This window comes from Scyliorhinus canicula, chromosome 11, assembly GCF_902713615.1.
Source record: "Scyliorhinus canicula chromosome 11, sScyCan1.1, whole genome shotgun sequence".
Classification (NCBI taxonomy): Eukaryota; Metazoa; Chordata; class Chondrichthyes; order Carcharhiniformes; family Scyliorhinidae; genus Scyliorhinus; species Scyliorhinus canicula.
In genome coordinates, this window is record NC_052156.1 from 117,716,041 (window position 1) to 117,732,044 (window position 16,004).

The 16,004-nt window shown below is 44.2% G+C and overlaps 1 protein-coding gene across 2 annotated transcripts in view; it reads left to right on the top strand.

The window, feature by feature from the left end:
• The first annotated feature begins 6,288 nt into the window (after positions 1-6,288).
• Positions 6,289-16,004, top strand: part of vwf (von Willebrand factor) — a 137,624-nt gene continuing 127,908 nt past the window's right edge. The window contains exons 1-8 of one of the 2 annotated variants that reach the window (XM_038811190.1): positions 6,289-6,309; positions 7,188-7,245; positions 7,508-7,681; positions 7,805-7,907; positions 9,927-10,135; positions 13,014-13,138; positions 14,281-14,494; positions 15,835-15,957. In XM_038811190.1, the coding sequence (XP_038667118.1) occupies positions 6,304-6,309; positions 7,188-7,245; positions 7,508-7,681; positions 7,805-7,907; positions 9,927-10,135; positions 13,014-13,138; positions 14,281-14,494; positions 15,835-15,957 (1,012 nt within the window). In that variant the 5' untranslated portion in view covers positions 6,289-6,303. Of the gene's footprint in view, positions 6,310-6,826; positions 6,968-7,187; positions 7,246-7,507; positions 7,682-7,804; positions 7,908-9,926; positions 10,136-13,013; positions 13,139-14,280; positions 14,495-15,834; positions 15,958-16,004 lie in introns of those variants that run through there. The other variant, XM_038811191.1, reaches the window with a different exon arrangement.

A 16,004-nucleotide genomic window follows, 5' to 3' on the forward strand; every position in this document is an offset into this window, starting at 1 on the left:
CGAGCACCCCACACAGACCCGCTTCCCCACCCTATTCTTGTAACCTTGTATTCCCACCTAGCCTTTGGATACTAAGGAGCAATTTAGCATGGTCAATCCACCTAACCTGAACACCTTTGTTCTGTGGGAGGAAACTGGAGCACCCGAAGGAAACACATGCAGACACGGGGAGAAAGTGCAAACTGCACACAGTCAGTCACTGAAGGCTGGAATTATTATTATTACCTCCAGGGTGTTGAGGGGATCCTTCGTGAGAGTTGGGGGGGGGGGGGGGGGGGGATTTGATCTGGGCTGGAGAGCCTCACTTTGAGGGTCTTTCCTGGGATAGAGAACTTGTGGCGTGTCTTTCCTCTGTAGCCTTGAAAACATTTAAACTCTTTTCCAGCATGTCAATTTCAATGCTTTGTTAGACGAAGGTAAAAGTCTCTCTTAGACTTCAAACCTTTGATGTCTCTCCAACATGTCAATATCAAACATCTCTCAGACGAAGGTAAAGGTCATCCATCTGTCGTCTTCAAACTGTTCATGTCTCTCGCAAAATGTCAATACCAATGATCTGTGAGATGAAGGTAAAAGCCTCCGCATTGAGGAGCTGGAAACCTTTGAATTTCTTTTTTCAAGTTTAATTTAATTCCCCTTTAACTTTTTCAAGCCTCTGAGCTTTCTGAGAATCCTAAAGGTTTTAAATGCATTGTTTACATTCAATTTCATGGTCCATTACATTTACTGAGCCTCTTGATTGACAGGTTCAGTCTATTTCAAAGGAGGGATCAGCTTTTGTTTGTTTTTATAGCTCTTCACATTCCATTAACTATGAAGTACTTCCTCTTTTGAGCAGGTGTTGTTTTTAAACTGAAGTTTTTTAAAAAGATGCTGCTTCTTTGTTATGAAGTATTTCCTGGAAAGAGCAGGTATTGTTTCTGACCGCAGGTTTTTTCTGCAGGGGTTTCCTCTGTTCTGAAGTCCTTTCTAGAAAGACCTTGCACTGTCTGACTGCTTTCCCCAGCACCCTGGCAGTGCCTGAACTGGAGGACTGAGAGGGGCCTGTAGGGTGGAAGAGGCTGAAGTGAGGGCCTTGAAGTGGGCAGGTGGGGCCTTAAGTAAATCTATACCAGGGTGTTAGTTATTATTGTGAAGCTTTGCTCAGAGACATACTGGTGAAATTTCCTGATGCCGTAGATTATGGCAAGACCTTCTTTCTCGATCTGTGCAGATTTCTGCTCAGCATCAGAAAGAGTTCTGGAGGTGAAGGCAATTGGAGTCTCTGAGCCATATTCCATTTTATGGGATAGGACCGCCCCTATTCCATATGGCGGCCAAAGTGAACCAATAGACTCACTAACTGTAAGGCCTGCTTGACATACTGGAAGGCCTGCCCCTATAGTTTCTTTCAATGCCAACGCTGATGTTTCATTAAGAGCAAGTGTAGTGGCGTCAACGTTTTTGCTTGCTTGCCGATAAAATTACCACAGTAGTTTACCACCCCAGGAAGGATTTTAATTCTGCCCTGGTCTTGGGTGCCTTTACTTCTCTTACAGCTCTCATGTTGTCTTCAAGTGGGTGGAGGTTTTTTAAGTCCACTCTGAACCCTAAGTAAATGACTTTTCCAACTTGAAAAGAGCACTTCCCGCACTTCAGTCAGATTCCTAAATCTCTAAATCTTCTCAACACTTCTTCTAGGCTTGCTGGGTACTCTTCATGTGATGTTCCTGTCACTAGAATGTCATCCAGGTAGACCACAACCTTCGGCATGACCTGGAGAAGATTTTCCATTGTGAATTGGAATATCGCACAGGCCGAGGAGATGTCAAAGGGTAATCTGCTGCAAGGATTCTCTGTCGGCGGGATCCTCCACTTTGCCGGCAGTGCACCCATGCCCGTGGGTTTCCCGACGGCGTGGAGTGGCCACAATGGGAAGCCCCATTTGCCGGTTGAGAGAACGGAGAATCCTGCTGGCTGAGGCATGCCGCGTCGGAAAACGGGGCTGACAGGACCTCTGGTATATAGAAACATGCATGCTAATTATCATAAATTTTGGGGACTCTTTATCTGGTTCTAACTGCAAATAGGCATGACTGAGGTCAAGTTTGCACCCTGCCAACTTTGCACGAAATTCTTCATTTCTTGGATTTGGATATTTGCCAACTTGGTCTGAATAATCGTAAGCTTGTAACCCTCGCATATTCTAACTCATTGATCCGGTTTTAGCACAGGGAGAATAGGTGCCTCCATTCAGAAAACTGCACGGGTCTTATAATTCCCAATTCTTCCAGGCATTTAAGTTCAGCTTCCACTTTTTGGTGTAACACATAAGGGTCCGGTCTTGCCCTGAAAAATTTCAGTGTGGAATCAGGGTTGATATAAATCTAGGCGTCTCTCCCTTTATCCGACCTAACACATTCTGAAATATGTCTTCATATTTACATAAGACTTCCTGGAAGACACTGTCTGAAATTTTGAAGATCTCCAAACATTTCAAGCTGATTTGATGCAGCCAAACTCGTCCTATTACCTGAGATGGGTTTTGCTTAATTGGAGATAAAAAAATAGCAGTTAGGAGTTAAGCATTGTTTTTACTTTAACTGGTAATTGTACACTATTTTAGGTATGTATGATGTTAAAGTTAGTTTAATACTGTGTTAATATTAAAATTTGTTTTAATATACCATGGCCCCATTTGTGTATGTGGTCACTCTGGAACAATGTATCCTTTCTCCACAGTCTTACAAATTAAATAAAATGTTGGAGCTTCTGTCCAAATAACCCATCAAATGTTAGGGTCTGGTCTGGGATTATAATGGGAGTCTCCAGGGAGGTCAAATTCCTGATAAGATTGTAGGTTGGTGGCCCACAAACTGTTAATAGGATAACTTTCAGTTTATCCTTCCCCATTATTTCATTTGCTGGAAAGAAGTAATAGATCGCTCAATATACTTGCTTTAGTCTTCAACTGCCTGGTGAAATGGGTCAAGGTTCCCAATCATGGACATTTTTCACTCACTGTTTTATGATACCATTGACACTTTCTTACTTCTCTGTTCGTTTTGGAGGCTACTCCCTTCCCCCTCAAATTCTACACTACTGCGGACTTGTGATCAACCTGGTTTACACCCATCGCCGAAATGGTGGCTTGAAGCTATAGCAGGGAGACATCCAGTATAACGGAAGAAAGGTTTATTGCCAACAAGAAAAGATGAACTATCCACAGGCACCGAGTCATTAAACAGGTCTTCAATCTCTGGCTGCAGGGTTCACTCTGCCCCGTGGTCCCGCTCCCAATGCTCCAATCCTTTTCTACATTGCTCAGGGTTTCCAAGCTCCTGTTCGATAGGTCCCGATCTGGTCACGTGGACCATGAGGGCTCACTCCTTAAGGGGGCCATGCCACCACACAATCTATGCAAACTCATTAGAATTTTTAAAACTCTTATTAAATATCCTCTTCGTCTTTGCTCTTGAAATGAGAATAGGTCCACTTTCTAAAATCTCTTGTCCTGATGATAATTTCCCATCTCTGATAGTACCTAGGTGAATTTACACACCAAACTGTCAACGGTTCAGTGCTTTTTCTAGGACAGTGTACCTAAAACTGCACAGTGCATTCTAGCTCACCAATGTTTTGTGCAGATTTAACATTGTTTTCTTACTCATATTCTATATTCCTAATTATTGAGACTGAAAATGCTGTTGGCTTTTTGTTTAGCTTTATCTATCTACACTTATACTTTCAGGAAATTATGTATTTGAACTCTTGGTGCCACTGCTCTTACACTATCTCTTTTCCTGCCTCTCACACCCATCAGTGTCTTTCCATTAATGTGCATAGTTTCCGTCTTTCTTCTTCTTACCAAAATGCATTACCTTATTCTTTCCCACAATAAATGTTTCTTCCATCTAGATGCCCATTCTGCTAATCTGTGCCTCCCTGAAGTATTTTACAGCCCTTCTCACTGTATGTCAAATCTTCCATTTTCATGCCATCAGCAAATTTCAAGACTGTTCCTTACAACCTAAACTAAATCATCCCTATGTTCACAGGTCCCTGATGTATACCACTTCTAACACTTATCCAATTTAGGCAACACCCATTTATCCTAGTGTTTTGTCTATCATTAGGCCTTTTATCTTTCCACTACATTTCCTTATTCCTGAACTTTCCAGAAAGCCTCTTGCAAGATACCTTATCAAACACCTTTTGAAAATCCAAAGACACTTTGTTTCTTCAAAAAACTCTTCTTCCATTTGTTAAACACAACTTCCTATTCACAAATCCATGTTGACTGGCTTTGATTAGTCAATGGTCAGTTAGTTTGGGCCAAACGCCTTGTCATATTTTACAACTTTGTCTTTTATCAATTCAGTGCTCTAATATTTGACCATTCATTATCCTTTTCTATTCTTACATTTTGAACCTGACTCAGTTGTTCCGCTTTAGTTTGTACATTGGGTGGGATTTTTTGAACCCCCCCCCAAAGCCCCGGCATGTTTTCAGGCAGAGGAAACGGCTCACCATTGGCCCCCTGCAAGATTCCCGGTCCTGCCGAGGTGGAAAGGTTGGAAAATCCCATTCATTGTCTTTTTTAAAAATGCGTTTCCACTTTGATCACATGCTTTATCTTTATTTCAGCCTATCATGATGGATAAAATAATCCCAAATTGTTGCCATTTCCTTCCCTGGTTCACATCTCTACCTATATTAACACTGCTCCCCAACAGTGGCCAGGATTCTCCGACCCCCCGCCCGCGGCCGGATCGGTGAATCGCCAGGGGCATCGTGTATTCCGCCCCCGCTGGCTGCCGAATTCTCCCAGCGCTGGAGATTTGGTGGGGGCGGGCATCGCGACGGCTGGTCGGCGGCCGCTAGCAGCGGCCCCCCTTGCGATTCTCCGGCTCGCGATGGGCCGAGTGGCCTCCCGTTTTCGGCCAGTGCCGCCGACGTATGTTACGGCAGATATTTGCCGGCGGGACCTGGTTGCGCGAGCGGCCTCCGGAGTACTCGGGGAGGGGGGGGGGGTGCGGGGGGATCTGGCCCCGGGAGGTGCCCCCATGGTGGCCTGGCCCGCAATTGGGGCCAACCAATCCGCGGGCGGGCCTGTGCTGTGCGGGTACTGTATTGTTCCGCGTCGGCCGCTGTGGTCCTCCGTGATGGCCGACGCGGAGATGACCCCCCTACACATGCGTTGGGATGACGCCAGCACACGCTGGTGCTCCCGCGCATGCGCCAACTCGCGCCAGCCGGCGGAGGCCCGTTGGCACCGGTTGGCATAGTGCCAAGCCCCTTCACCGCCGGGCGGCGTGGTGCAAACCACTCCGCCGACGGCCTTGCTCTGAAGGTGCTGAGGATTCCGCACCTTTGGGACGGCCCGGCACCAGAGTGGTTCACGCCACTCCATGGCGCTGGGACCCCCCGCCCTGCCGGGTAGGGGAGAATCCTGGCCAGTATCGACAGTTCTAGTGCAATGAAAGATTATTTTACTAACAATGCCATTTCATCATTTTCCCATGCCTCTATCTCACCTATGAATGTTATAACCATATTTGATTGAATACAGTCCTAACCTAAATCCTATAACTGAGGAAATGATGGTATAATGGTGATATCACTGAACTGGTAATCTATCGTCCCAGGCCTATTGAAGTATTTAACTGGCCAATTAATGGTCACTTAAAGGCCTTATTCAACACCTGCCACTATTTCATCCATGGCAAGGGGGGTGTCCCCCATGGCAGATGGGCAGCCCAGCAGCTTTTACTGGATGACCTAGTGTTAGTCAAGGGGGGAACCTTCTTTGGAGGTACCTTGTGCCCGTCAGAGGCATCCCCTCCTCCCCATAAGGTCATACCGCCTTCCTCTTTAACCCTCCTCCCCATGTCTCTCAAACGGACTTCCCAACTGCCTTGTCTCCCTTGCTGGAGTCTGACACCGAGGCCCTCCAATACCCCAAAGGCAACTGAAGTCCGGCCTCCGTAAGCTCCTTTTCTTCAGGGACTGCCTGTAGTCCCGGCAGTGGCCACCGCTCTAACCTTGCACTGCTGGGACTGCATTGGTTGGCAGCTCTCGCAAGCTGGATTTGCTCCCCACGCAGTGGCAGCAGTCTCACCCTGAGCCAGTTAATGCCCAGCCAAACACAAAACAGCTGCAGAAATTTGGTAGGCGGGCTCCTGATCAACCTTTTAGTTGCAGGGAGGTGCAGGGAATACAGAGTCCTGCAAAAATCCAGCCCAATTTACCATTCTGGTTCTGGCAAAGGCTGTTTTTTTGTGAAAGGCTTTCTTTCTTTCCCTGCTCATCCCAGTACCCAAAATGAATGTTAGTTCCAATTATGCGGATATGATAACATTTATAAAGAATGACATAACTTGTCATCAATAGTGTAGCCCAGTTAAGAGATCAGAAGATGATGTTTTTGCACATTCTTTTTGTCCACGTTATAATGAGTTCTGTAACTATTATGCTTCAAACAATAAAAAGCCAGACCCTCTGTGGAACAGCAAACCAAAAGCCCTGACAGTTTAAGGATAGTTCAAGCACAGTTCCTGACAGAAATTATTTGGAGTGTGAAATAGCTCTCATTCTCATAACAGAGATTACGAGAAAAAGGAATCGAGCCTTTAGAATCTCGCTGATACTTTAGGTTTTGGTAAATCTTTCAGTGTGTTTTATTCAGTTTCCTTCCACTGTTTCCTTTTGGGCAATTAACACTGCTCAGATTCTATTCAATCTGATACCGCGTGTCTACTAACGGATATAACGTGCAAGGATTTTTTTTCCCTCTACGATGTTGATTATTTCGCAGTTCCTGCCTTGTTGTATAAATTGGACTGTTTTCCCAAGAAAGCACTTACTTAACTGGTCTTGGAGTTCACCCTGCTGAAGTTCAGAACATGTTGCTTTAACATTGTTTTGAAGTCAGTTTCGCTCCAGGCACTGGTCTGTCTGCCCTGAATCGTGCTCACCCTGAGCCAAGGTAACTGCTTCTCCTCTCTCAACCCTGTGCACGGCAGCCTGGACCGGGTCAAGTTAAACATGACTCAAGGCAGCAGCATTGAAGAAAGCGGACAGATAAGAAAGCCAGAAGGGAAATGAAGGCGATTACTTGTATTAATCCATTATTTTATGCAGGGCGGGAGCGAAATAGAAACTGCAATGATTTGGTGCTTTAATTGTCTCTTTTCTGGTTCATACAGATGGTGAGCAATTATCTGTCTCTGCTTCTCGTCTTCTCATTGATGCCCAATTCTCAAGGTACTGAGATACATTCAACTTTGAATGCTGCAGATTACTGACTTAAACTAAATCACGATATTGATGATTACTTAATTCTATCATCGCAATGCTGAACTAACCAATTCCATTTTATTCCCAATTCCTTTGGTGCATTGGGCTAACCATATTTTTTTTTGATACATTTGTCTAACAATGCAAACCCTGAGCAGTTAGTGGATCACCACTGTGAGCAGGTGAAACTGAACAATGCCTTTCTCTCTGTATTGTGTCTGTTGTCCAGGGCAGGGGAAATCATCAGACGCCGAGGTCAAGATCAGATCGAACAACGATGCTCGCTGCAGCCTTTTCGGTGATCATCGCATCCAGACTTTCGATGGGAACTTTTACGAGTTTCCAGGACATTGCAGCTACAAACTGGCCGGCGACTGCTTCAAAAGCTCATTCTCTCTTCTAGGTATTCCCATCAGTGTTCCCATTTCAAACTTTGGATTTTGAATCATTCCAGTTGGGTACGCGATTTCCGTTCAAATTCCTGGGCTAATGCTTGATACACATCAATGCACCATTTACTTTTCAGGTAACTACCAGGCTGGAAAACGGAAAAGCATTTCTCTGTACCTGGGAGAATACTTTGAAGTCACTATAACGTTAAAAGGAGAAACGACAGTGGGAAAAAAGAGGTAACAGAAAACTAGTGCAAGCGCATGTACTGGGTACAGTTTCCCTGTTGTCGATTCAGTGTCTTTGCTCCTTGCATTCGAGGTGGTTCAGAGAAGACTTGCTGGATTGATTCCCGGGATGAAGGACTTGTCTTGTGAAGAGAGATTGGGCAGTGTAGGTCTAAATTCACTGAAGTTTAGAAGAATGAGAGGAGATCTAACTGCGGTTTATAAAGTGCTGAAAGGGATTGACAGGGGAGATGTAGAGAGGATGTTTCCCCTTTTTGGTTATTCTAGAGTGAGAGGTGGTAGTTTTAGGCTAAGGGATGGCAGATTTAAAACCGAAACGAGGAGGAATTACATCACTCAAAGGGTCCTGAACCTCTGGAATTCTTGACCCCAGACTGCAGTGGAAGCCAGAACACTAAAGAAAATTAAGGAGATAGATAGTTTTTTGGTGGTGGGATGAAGGGTTATGGGGAGCAGGTAGGGAGGTGGAGATGAGGCAGATATGCTATCAGCCAAGATCGTATTGAATGATGGAGCACGTTTGAGTAGCTGAAATGCTCCCAGTTACTTACTCCTGCTCCTCGTTTTTATGTTTTATTCTCTCTGGCCACAGTGTGCCTGCTTTAGCTACAGGGACCGTGTGTTGGGTACAGTGTCCTTGTTCTGTACGGGGTGCAGTGCCACTTGTACTGGGTACAGTGTCCCTGAACAGGGTGCAGTGCCTCTGTACAGTGAGTGTGTTGGGTACAGTGCCCCTGTTCTGTATGGGGTGCAGTGCCACTGTACTGGGTAAAGAGTCCCTGTACTGGGTGCAGTGCCACTGTACTGGGTACAGTGTCCCTGAACAGGGTGCAGTGCCTCTGTACAGTGACCGTGTGTTGGGTACAGTGTCCCTGTTCTGTACGGGGTGCAGTGCCACTTGTACTGGGTACAGTGTTCCTGAACAGGGTGCAGTGCCTCTGTCCAGTGACAGTGTGTTGGGTACAGTGTCCCTGTTCTGTATGGGGTGCAGTGCCACTGTACGGGGTAAAGAGTCCCTGTACTGGGTGCAATGCCACTGTACTGGGTGCAGTGTCCCTGAACAGGGTGCAGTGCCTCTGTACTGGGCAATGTCCCAGTGCACTGGGTGCAGTGTCGTGTGTTGGGTACGGTGCCCTTGTCCTGGGTACAGTGTCCTGTACGGAGTGCAGTATCACTGTATTGGGTAGAGTCGCTGTACTGGGTGCAGTGCTTCTGCTCTGGGTACAGTGCCCCTGAACAGGGTGCAGTGCCCCTGTACTGGGTGCAGTGTCCTTGTACAGACTGCAGAATCCCAGTTGTGTGCGTAACATCCCTACTCTGGGTGCAGTCTCCTTGTATTGGGTACCGTGTCCCTGCACTGGATGCCATATCCCAGATCAAGGTACGGTTCCCATATCCTGGGTATGGTATCCCTGTACTTGGCGCAGTGCTCCTGCTCTGGGCACAGTATTCCTGCCCTGAGCACAGTGTCCCTGTCTTTGGCATGGTATTCCTGCTCTGGGTACAGTGCCCTTTTTCTGGGTACAGTGCTCATGGTCTGGGTGCATGCCCAGAACAGGGGAGTTCTCCCTGTGCTGGTCAATATTCATCCCTTAATCAATATCACAAAAACAGATTATTTGGCCATTGTCACGTCACTGTTTGTGGTAGTTTGCTGTGTGCAAATTGATGATGCGTTCACTACTTCACAACAAAGACTACAGTCCAAAAAGTACTTCATTGGCTTTCAAGCAGTTTGAGGTATTTGATAGTCATAAAAGTCACTGTATAAATACGCACCTTTCTTTAACTTCAACCAAAGGTTAAATTGGGCTTGGTGTAAACCCAGAATTTCTCCCATTCTAATTAGTTTCCCCCAATGGGTGGGTTAGATTAAAATTCCTTCCTTTGAGTATATTCTGAATGCAGAGCACCACAGGAGTCATGCGTTCCTGAGGCCATTTCATGTTTATAATATTCCTGTAGTTCATACAGCGTGTAAACTTAAATCCATTGTTGCTGTTTTGCTAGGATCATGCTGCCGTTTGAATCCCATGGTGTGTTTATAGGGACGGAAGCAGGTTTCTATATCATATTCAGTGATGAACATGGGTTCACAGTTCGGATTGACACAAGTGGAAATGTGATCGTCATGTTGTCGAAAAAATATTTAAGTCGGACATGTGGACTTTGTGGCAATTACAATAACTTGCCTCAAGATGACTATATAACTCAAGAAGGTAATGTAAAATCATTAATGAACAATCACCCGATTTTCAAACATTTATAAGTGGAAATCCATTGCGAGTGTTGGCACAATCTTCATGATCTCCTGGAAATGTTGTTGTATTCCCGGCTATGGCTTGTAAATGTTGACACACAAATTGGCATGATTTCAGTTATCCCTTGCAAATGTTGGACAGCTGCCAGAAATCCTTGCACATACTGGCAGTTTCCCAGGAACCTCCTACACTAATCGGCCTGTTCCTGGGAATCTTCGGGACTCATCCCAGCGACCTTCTGCAAATATTTCCAGGTATCCGATGTTCTCTGGAATTGCTTATATGAACTGATGTACATTGGCGGATCCCCTGATAATAAGGATATAATCCACCCAAGGGAGCTCTGCAATAATGGATGTTTTCTCAGGAATAAATCGGGGAAATATTGCCCTTGCACTAAGGTTCTCTGCAAATACATCTCGGGTCCATATACACTTTTTTATATTGAGGAGGTCATACTCTAGCTTCCAAAAGATAATGTCAGTTACCCAAATTAAATCACCTTTTTAGTAACAGAAGACATTTTTATTGACTTTTAAGGGGGTGCCCAGATACATGAGGTACAAATTCACAGAGCCTGAAGAATTAATTTGAAATAAGTGATATGGATAAAACTAAACTCCACTCAATTGACCAAAATCTTAACCGGACTAGCCATACAAATATTGTGGCTACCAAAGCAAGTCAAAACTTAGGAATCCTGCGGGAGCAACTTGCCTCCTGACTCCCCAAAATCAGTCCACCATCCATAAGGTGCAAGTCGGGAGTGTAATGGAATGCTCTCCACTTGCCTGGATAGTGCAGCCTCAAGAACACTCCAGAAGCTTGACACCATCCAGGAAAATGCAACCCGCTTGGTTGCTCCCCCTTGCACAAACATTTCAATCCCTCCACCGCCGACGAACAGTGGCGGCCGTGTGTACCATCTACAAGATGCACTGTAGGAACTCGCCAAATTCCTGAGGCAGCTCCTTCCAAACCCATAAACAGTACTAACTAGAAGGACAAGGGCAGCAGATACATGGGAACACCACCACCTGGCGCTCCCCGCAAAGCCACTCACCACTGTGACTTAGAAATATATCGCCATTCCTTTACTGTCGCTACGTCAAAACCCTGGAACTCCCTCCCTAACCATACTGTGGGTGCACCTACACCTCCGGGACAACAGCGATTCAAGAGGGCAACTCTCCAGCAGTTTCACATGGCAATTAGGGGTGGATAATAAATGCTGATCTACCCAACAAAGCCCACAACTTGTAAATGAATAAATAAATAATTAAAAAACAGATATCATAGTTCTCAGCCCTCACTAATTAATGAACCAGTTATCTGCAGTTTAAAACCTGTAGGGTAATGAGCATTAACAAAACTCACTTGCTCCGAGCTTTATTTCTATTTCTTGAGCATCATTAGTACTAATTGCAGTTTGTCTCTAAACGTATTCAGAATTCTGGTGGTAGTATTATCATAAAAAAACAGCATGTTCTAGTGTTTGTTTCCATCGTAAACGTCACAAACTATGTGCAAATACGACAATTGTAAGTTTTTCTTTACTTTGTTCAATGACTGTTGATAATTACATTGGTTTTTATTTAATGCATAATACAAGTAAAGTTGACCTGCAAAGGAATAAATATTCAAGAATCAGACTGAGCTCTGGTGCTAGGTGCATTCAATTTAAGTGGAGAGTATTTCTAAAGCATCTTGGAACTTGAAACCACTTTTTCAGGGATGGTGTCAGGAATGGGTGGGTCAATTAATTATAAGAATGTAAGCTAGAACTACATAGACAGTTAGAGCCAGATTAATGATACTGTAAAAGAAAGATTACGGGCTGGATTGGCTGGTTCCCCAATTTCTCAGAAAAGCATTCTTCGCACTGCTGATTCTATACTGCCGCCACTTGTCAATAGGATTTTCAATAGAATCCACCCCACCCCACTGGTAAACATATGGGCGGTGATGTGGTGTCGGTGGGAAAAGTGAATTGCAATGGCCGGAGCATTCTGGCCTCTGCTTATACAGCGCCTTATCACACCTTGGAGTACTTAATTTACTAGGTTACTTTGAAGTTGTTATGCAGCTAATTTGAACTCAACGATCGTCATATAATAAATGAGACCAGTGTATCCGAAATAAAAACAGAAAACACTGTTAAACCCGTTAATCTGTTATTTTGTGGTGTTGACTGAATAAGAAATGTTGGCCAAAACATGAAAAATCTCCTTGAATTTCTTTGAGTATTATCATGGGGTAACTTGCATGGATCTCTTTGCTTAATGTCCCATCCAAAGGATGGAACCACTAATAATCCACCTTCTTTCAACATTGCTCCAGTGTATAAACCAAGTAAATGTGCAAGTCTTTGACTGGAGTTTAAGTTCATTGCCTTCTGATTGACGAGCAAGTATGCTGCAAATGAGTAAACCTGAATCAAGGTTCGACAAAGAAACATCCTTTTGTTGCCGAGTGACAGTTTCAGATAGAGTTCATAGTTAGGACTTGCAATGACAATAGAGAAACTTTAAACAGGCTGGGAACAAATCACTAAGAGATTAATGAAGGTCAGTTCTAATTAGTTGTGTTTGACTGGATTACAGAGGAAAAATTGTTATATTGGTGCTGTCCATGGGATTTAACGGAAATGTAATTTTTTTGGAACAGTGAAATATTGAATTATGTCACGTTTGATCAGAAATAGTAATGAGATTCTTAAATTTGGCTCTTTGACGGAGATGTTGCATTGCCCTGTTGTATCAGTAAGGAACTGAAGTGATAAACCTTGGAAAGTTCAAGTTCATATGACTATTGAAACCACGGGGTTTTCTCACAGGTTTTCAGGTGGAGAACAGTTACGATTTTGCCAACTCGTGGGCAATGAATGATGCTGAGGAGCTATGCAACAGAGCGTCTCCTCCAAGCAAAACCTGCAACTTGTCTTCTGAGGCAATACAAAACGTGAGTTTGGCATTTCAATAATAGAATCTTCAAACTGTTAAGCACTAAACGGCCCATTGTGCCCCGTTCTTTGAAAGGCTAATCTGATGATAGCCACTCCTTAGCTCTTTCCTGTTCTTGATCGGTTCCTGAAAACAAGTCTGGAAAGTGACAGAGACAATAACGCAAGAGGCAGATTTGATTAATTGTCAGTCAAGGATCATATCTTCTTAGACATAGATTGATTTTCACATGCAGTTTTTACATGTTGAACAGAGCATAGTTTAATTAACTATTTTTTACTCATTCTTATATCCGTGATTCAGTAGAATGTTCTAGTTTCCCATAGATTGACTTTTTCAAGCCATGAAATTATTGCCACTGAAAATGTTAAGCTGATACTCAGAAATATTGATCTAAAGACACACGTAGAAACACTGAAATCCTCTCTCTTCATTGCAGTGTTCCTTTTGCTTCAAAACATTTGATCCTAATATTTACGATATTGACATTATTTTTGAAGTATACAGTTAAAATGACAGTGCTATAGCCCTTTGTCCTACTTGTATATTAGTTTCTGTCACAAGATTATGGTGTCTGCATTCAAAATGGGCAACTAGGAGGGAAGATTGGTTCAGGTGGGATTGTTTTCCTTAGAACATAGGAGGCTGAGGAGTGAGCTAACAGGTGTACAAAATTATGAGGGGCCTAGATAGAGTAGACAGGAAATACCTGTTCCCCCGTTGCTGAGGGGTCAATTACTAGAGGGCACAGATTTAAGATGACTGGTAGAAGGATTACAGGAGGTGTGAGGAAAACCGTTTCCACCCGGAGAGTGGTGGGTGTCAGGAATTCACCCCCTAAATTGTTGGTTGAGGCTGAAACTCTCAACTCATTTAAAAAGGTACCTGGATCTGCATCTGAAGCTGTAACCTGCAAGGCTACGGACCAGGTGTTGAAAAGTGGGATTAAAATGGGCAGATAGTCTCTTTTTTGGCTGGCGCAGACACAATGGGCTGAATGACCTCTTTCTGTGCTGGAACGTCTGGTCAATTGCCGATGTTGGTAATCGTTGCAGAGGAAAAAGCATAGAAAGAATGTGTGCGTTACGCGTGTGTTGGCAAGTATATTTTTCTATAACGCAAACTTTTATTTGAACATAGGACTTCATGGGAAAGTGCAGGATGCTCAAAACCAACCAAATATTTGGAAAATGTTTTGATCATGTGGATCCAGAGCCATTCATCGCTAGTTGTGAGGATGACACATGCCATTGTGAAGGAAGGAATTGTCACTGCCAAGCATTTCTGGAATATGCAAGGTCCTGTGCTCAGAAAGGTTTAATCCTCAATGACTGGTTTATAGCAAGTGATTGTAGTAAGTACAGAATTGATTTTTTTCGTAAATGTCATATGATTTTTGCCATTATTAAATAATGTCCTTTTAAGATTTGATATGCTTTAGATCTTACTATTTGACTTTACTTGCTTCTATACAATTAAGGTCAATACAAAGACCCATTGTTACTATCACTAATAAACTGGGAAACTAAATCAGTTTTGAAATTGATCTGAAAACTGAAGTCATTCTGATTCCGTCACTTACAGGTTAGATTGTTAGTTTATGAAAGTCTTTTCTGTAATGATATTATTTGAGGAGCTGGTTTAGCTCAGTGGGCTAGACTACTGGTTTGTGATGCAGAGCAAGCCCAGCACGTAGGTTCAATCCCTGTACCAGCAATGTTATTCATGAAGGTCCCTTTGCAACTTTTCCCCTTGCCTGAGTTGTGGTGATCCTCGGGTTAAATCACCACCCGTCAGCTCTTCCCCTCAAAGGGACTATGGCGACTTTATCTTGCCCAATGATAGTAATTCTATTAATAAATACCTAGGTGCACCGAAGAAAACAGTTTTCCAAAGTTTAGCTTTATTCTCAAATGACAAGTTTTACAAGAAAATATCCTATCCGAATAGAAATGAGGGGTGCATTCAGCTAATTGCACGTTTAGCCACAAAGCCGAGAAACATCCGGCTGTCCAACAGCACTTTGCTGTTTCTTTTGGCTTTGGTGCGTTTCTCCCCGCCAAGGCCACACTCCGGAGGGATTTCCTCTCGCCAGCAGGAAAGGCTCCTCGCAGATCAGGGCGGCATTTTGTCCCGCAGCTCTGGTCTTTCCCTCTCCGCCCCCCCCCCCCCACCCCATTTCAGGCCACCCCCGCATTGTTGACCCCCCTCATCCTTCCAACCTTGAGGCGACCTCCGAGAACCTCTGCCTGAGATACCCTGACATTGTCCCTAGAACCTGGCAGCACCACCTGGGTGCCCTGGCAGTGCCAGGTGAATGTGGCATCCGTGTAGTTAAATGAGCAATTATTCTAATTTAAATATTTAGATCTGGATCTCGCTAGCGATGTCGAGCTGCAGATCGCATCGGGTGGGACGAGTCGGGTGACTTGCGCGAAGTTGCATTCCCGGCGAGGAGCCCTCGCACGCGATTCACCCATCGCACCCAGACTTTGCAATGGGATCGCTGAATCCTGCCTGAGATTTTTATTCTTAATTCTAATGATGCCATATATCAAGGACTGTCTTGGAAACCTAGTGAAATACGGTAATGTGCCAGTGCACCATACCTCATCTACATTGAGGAGTTGTGGTGACTGTCCAGATTTTGCAAACTAATTTTGTCTGATGTAAGTACACTTTTTGTTTTAAAAGTCCTGAAATGCCCACCTGAAATGAAATATCAAGCATGCGTGCCAGCCTGTGAACAAACCTGCAGGAGTTTAAATATCAATCAGTTATGTCACGAGCAATGCATGGATGGCTGCACTTGTGAAGGTGATTGTTTTACCTATTACATTTCAGACTTTTATCGGGAGCACTGT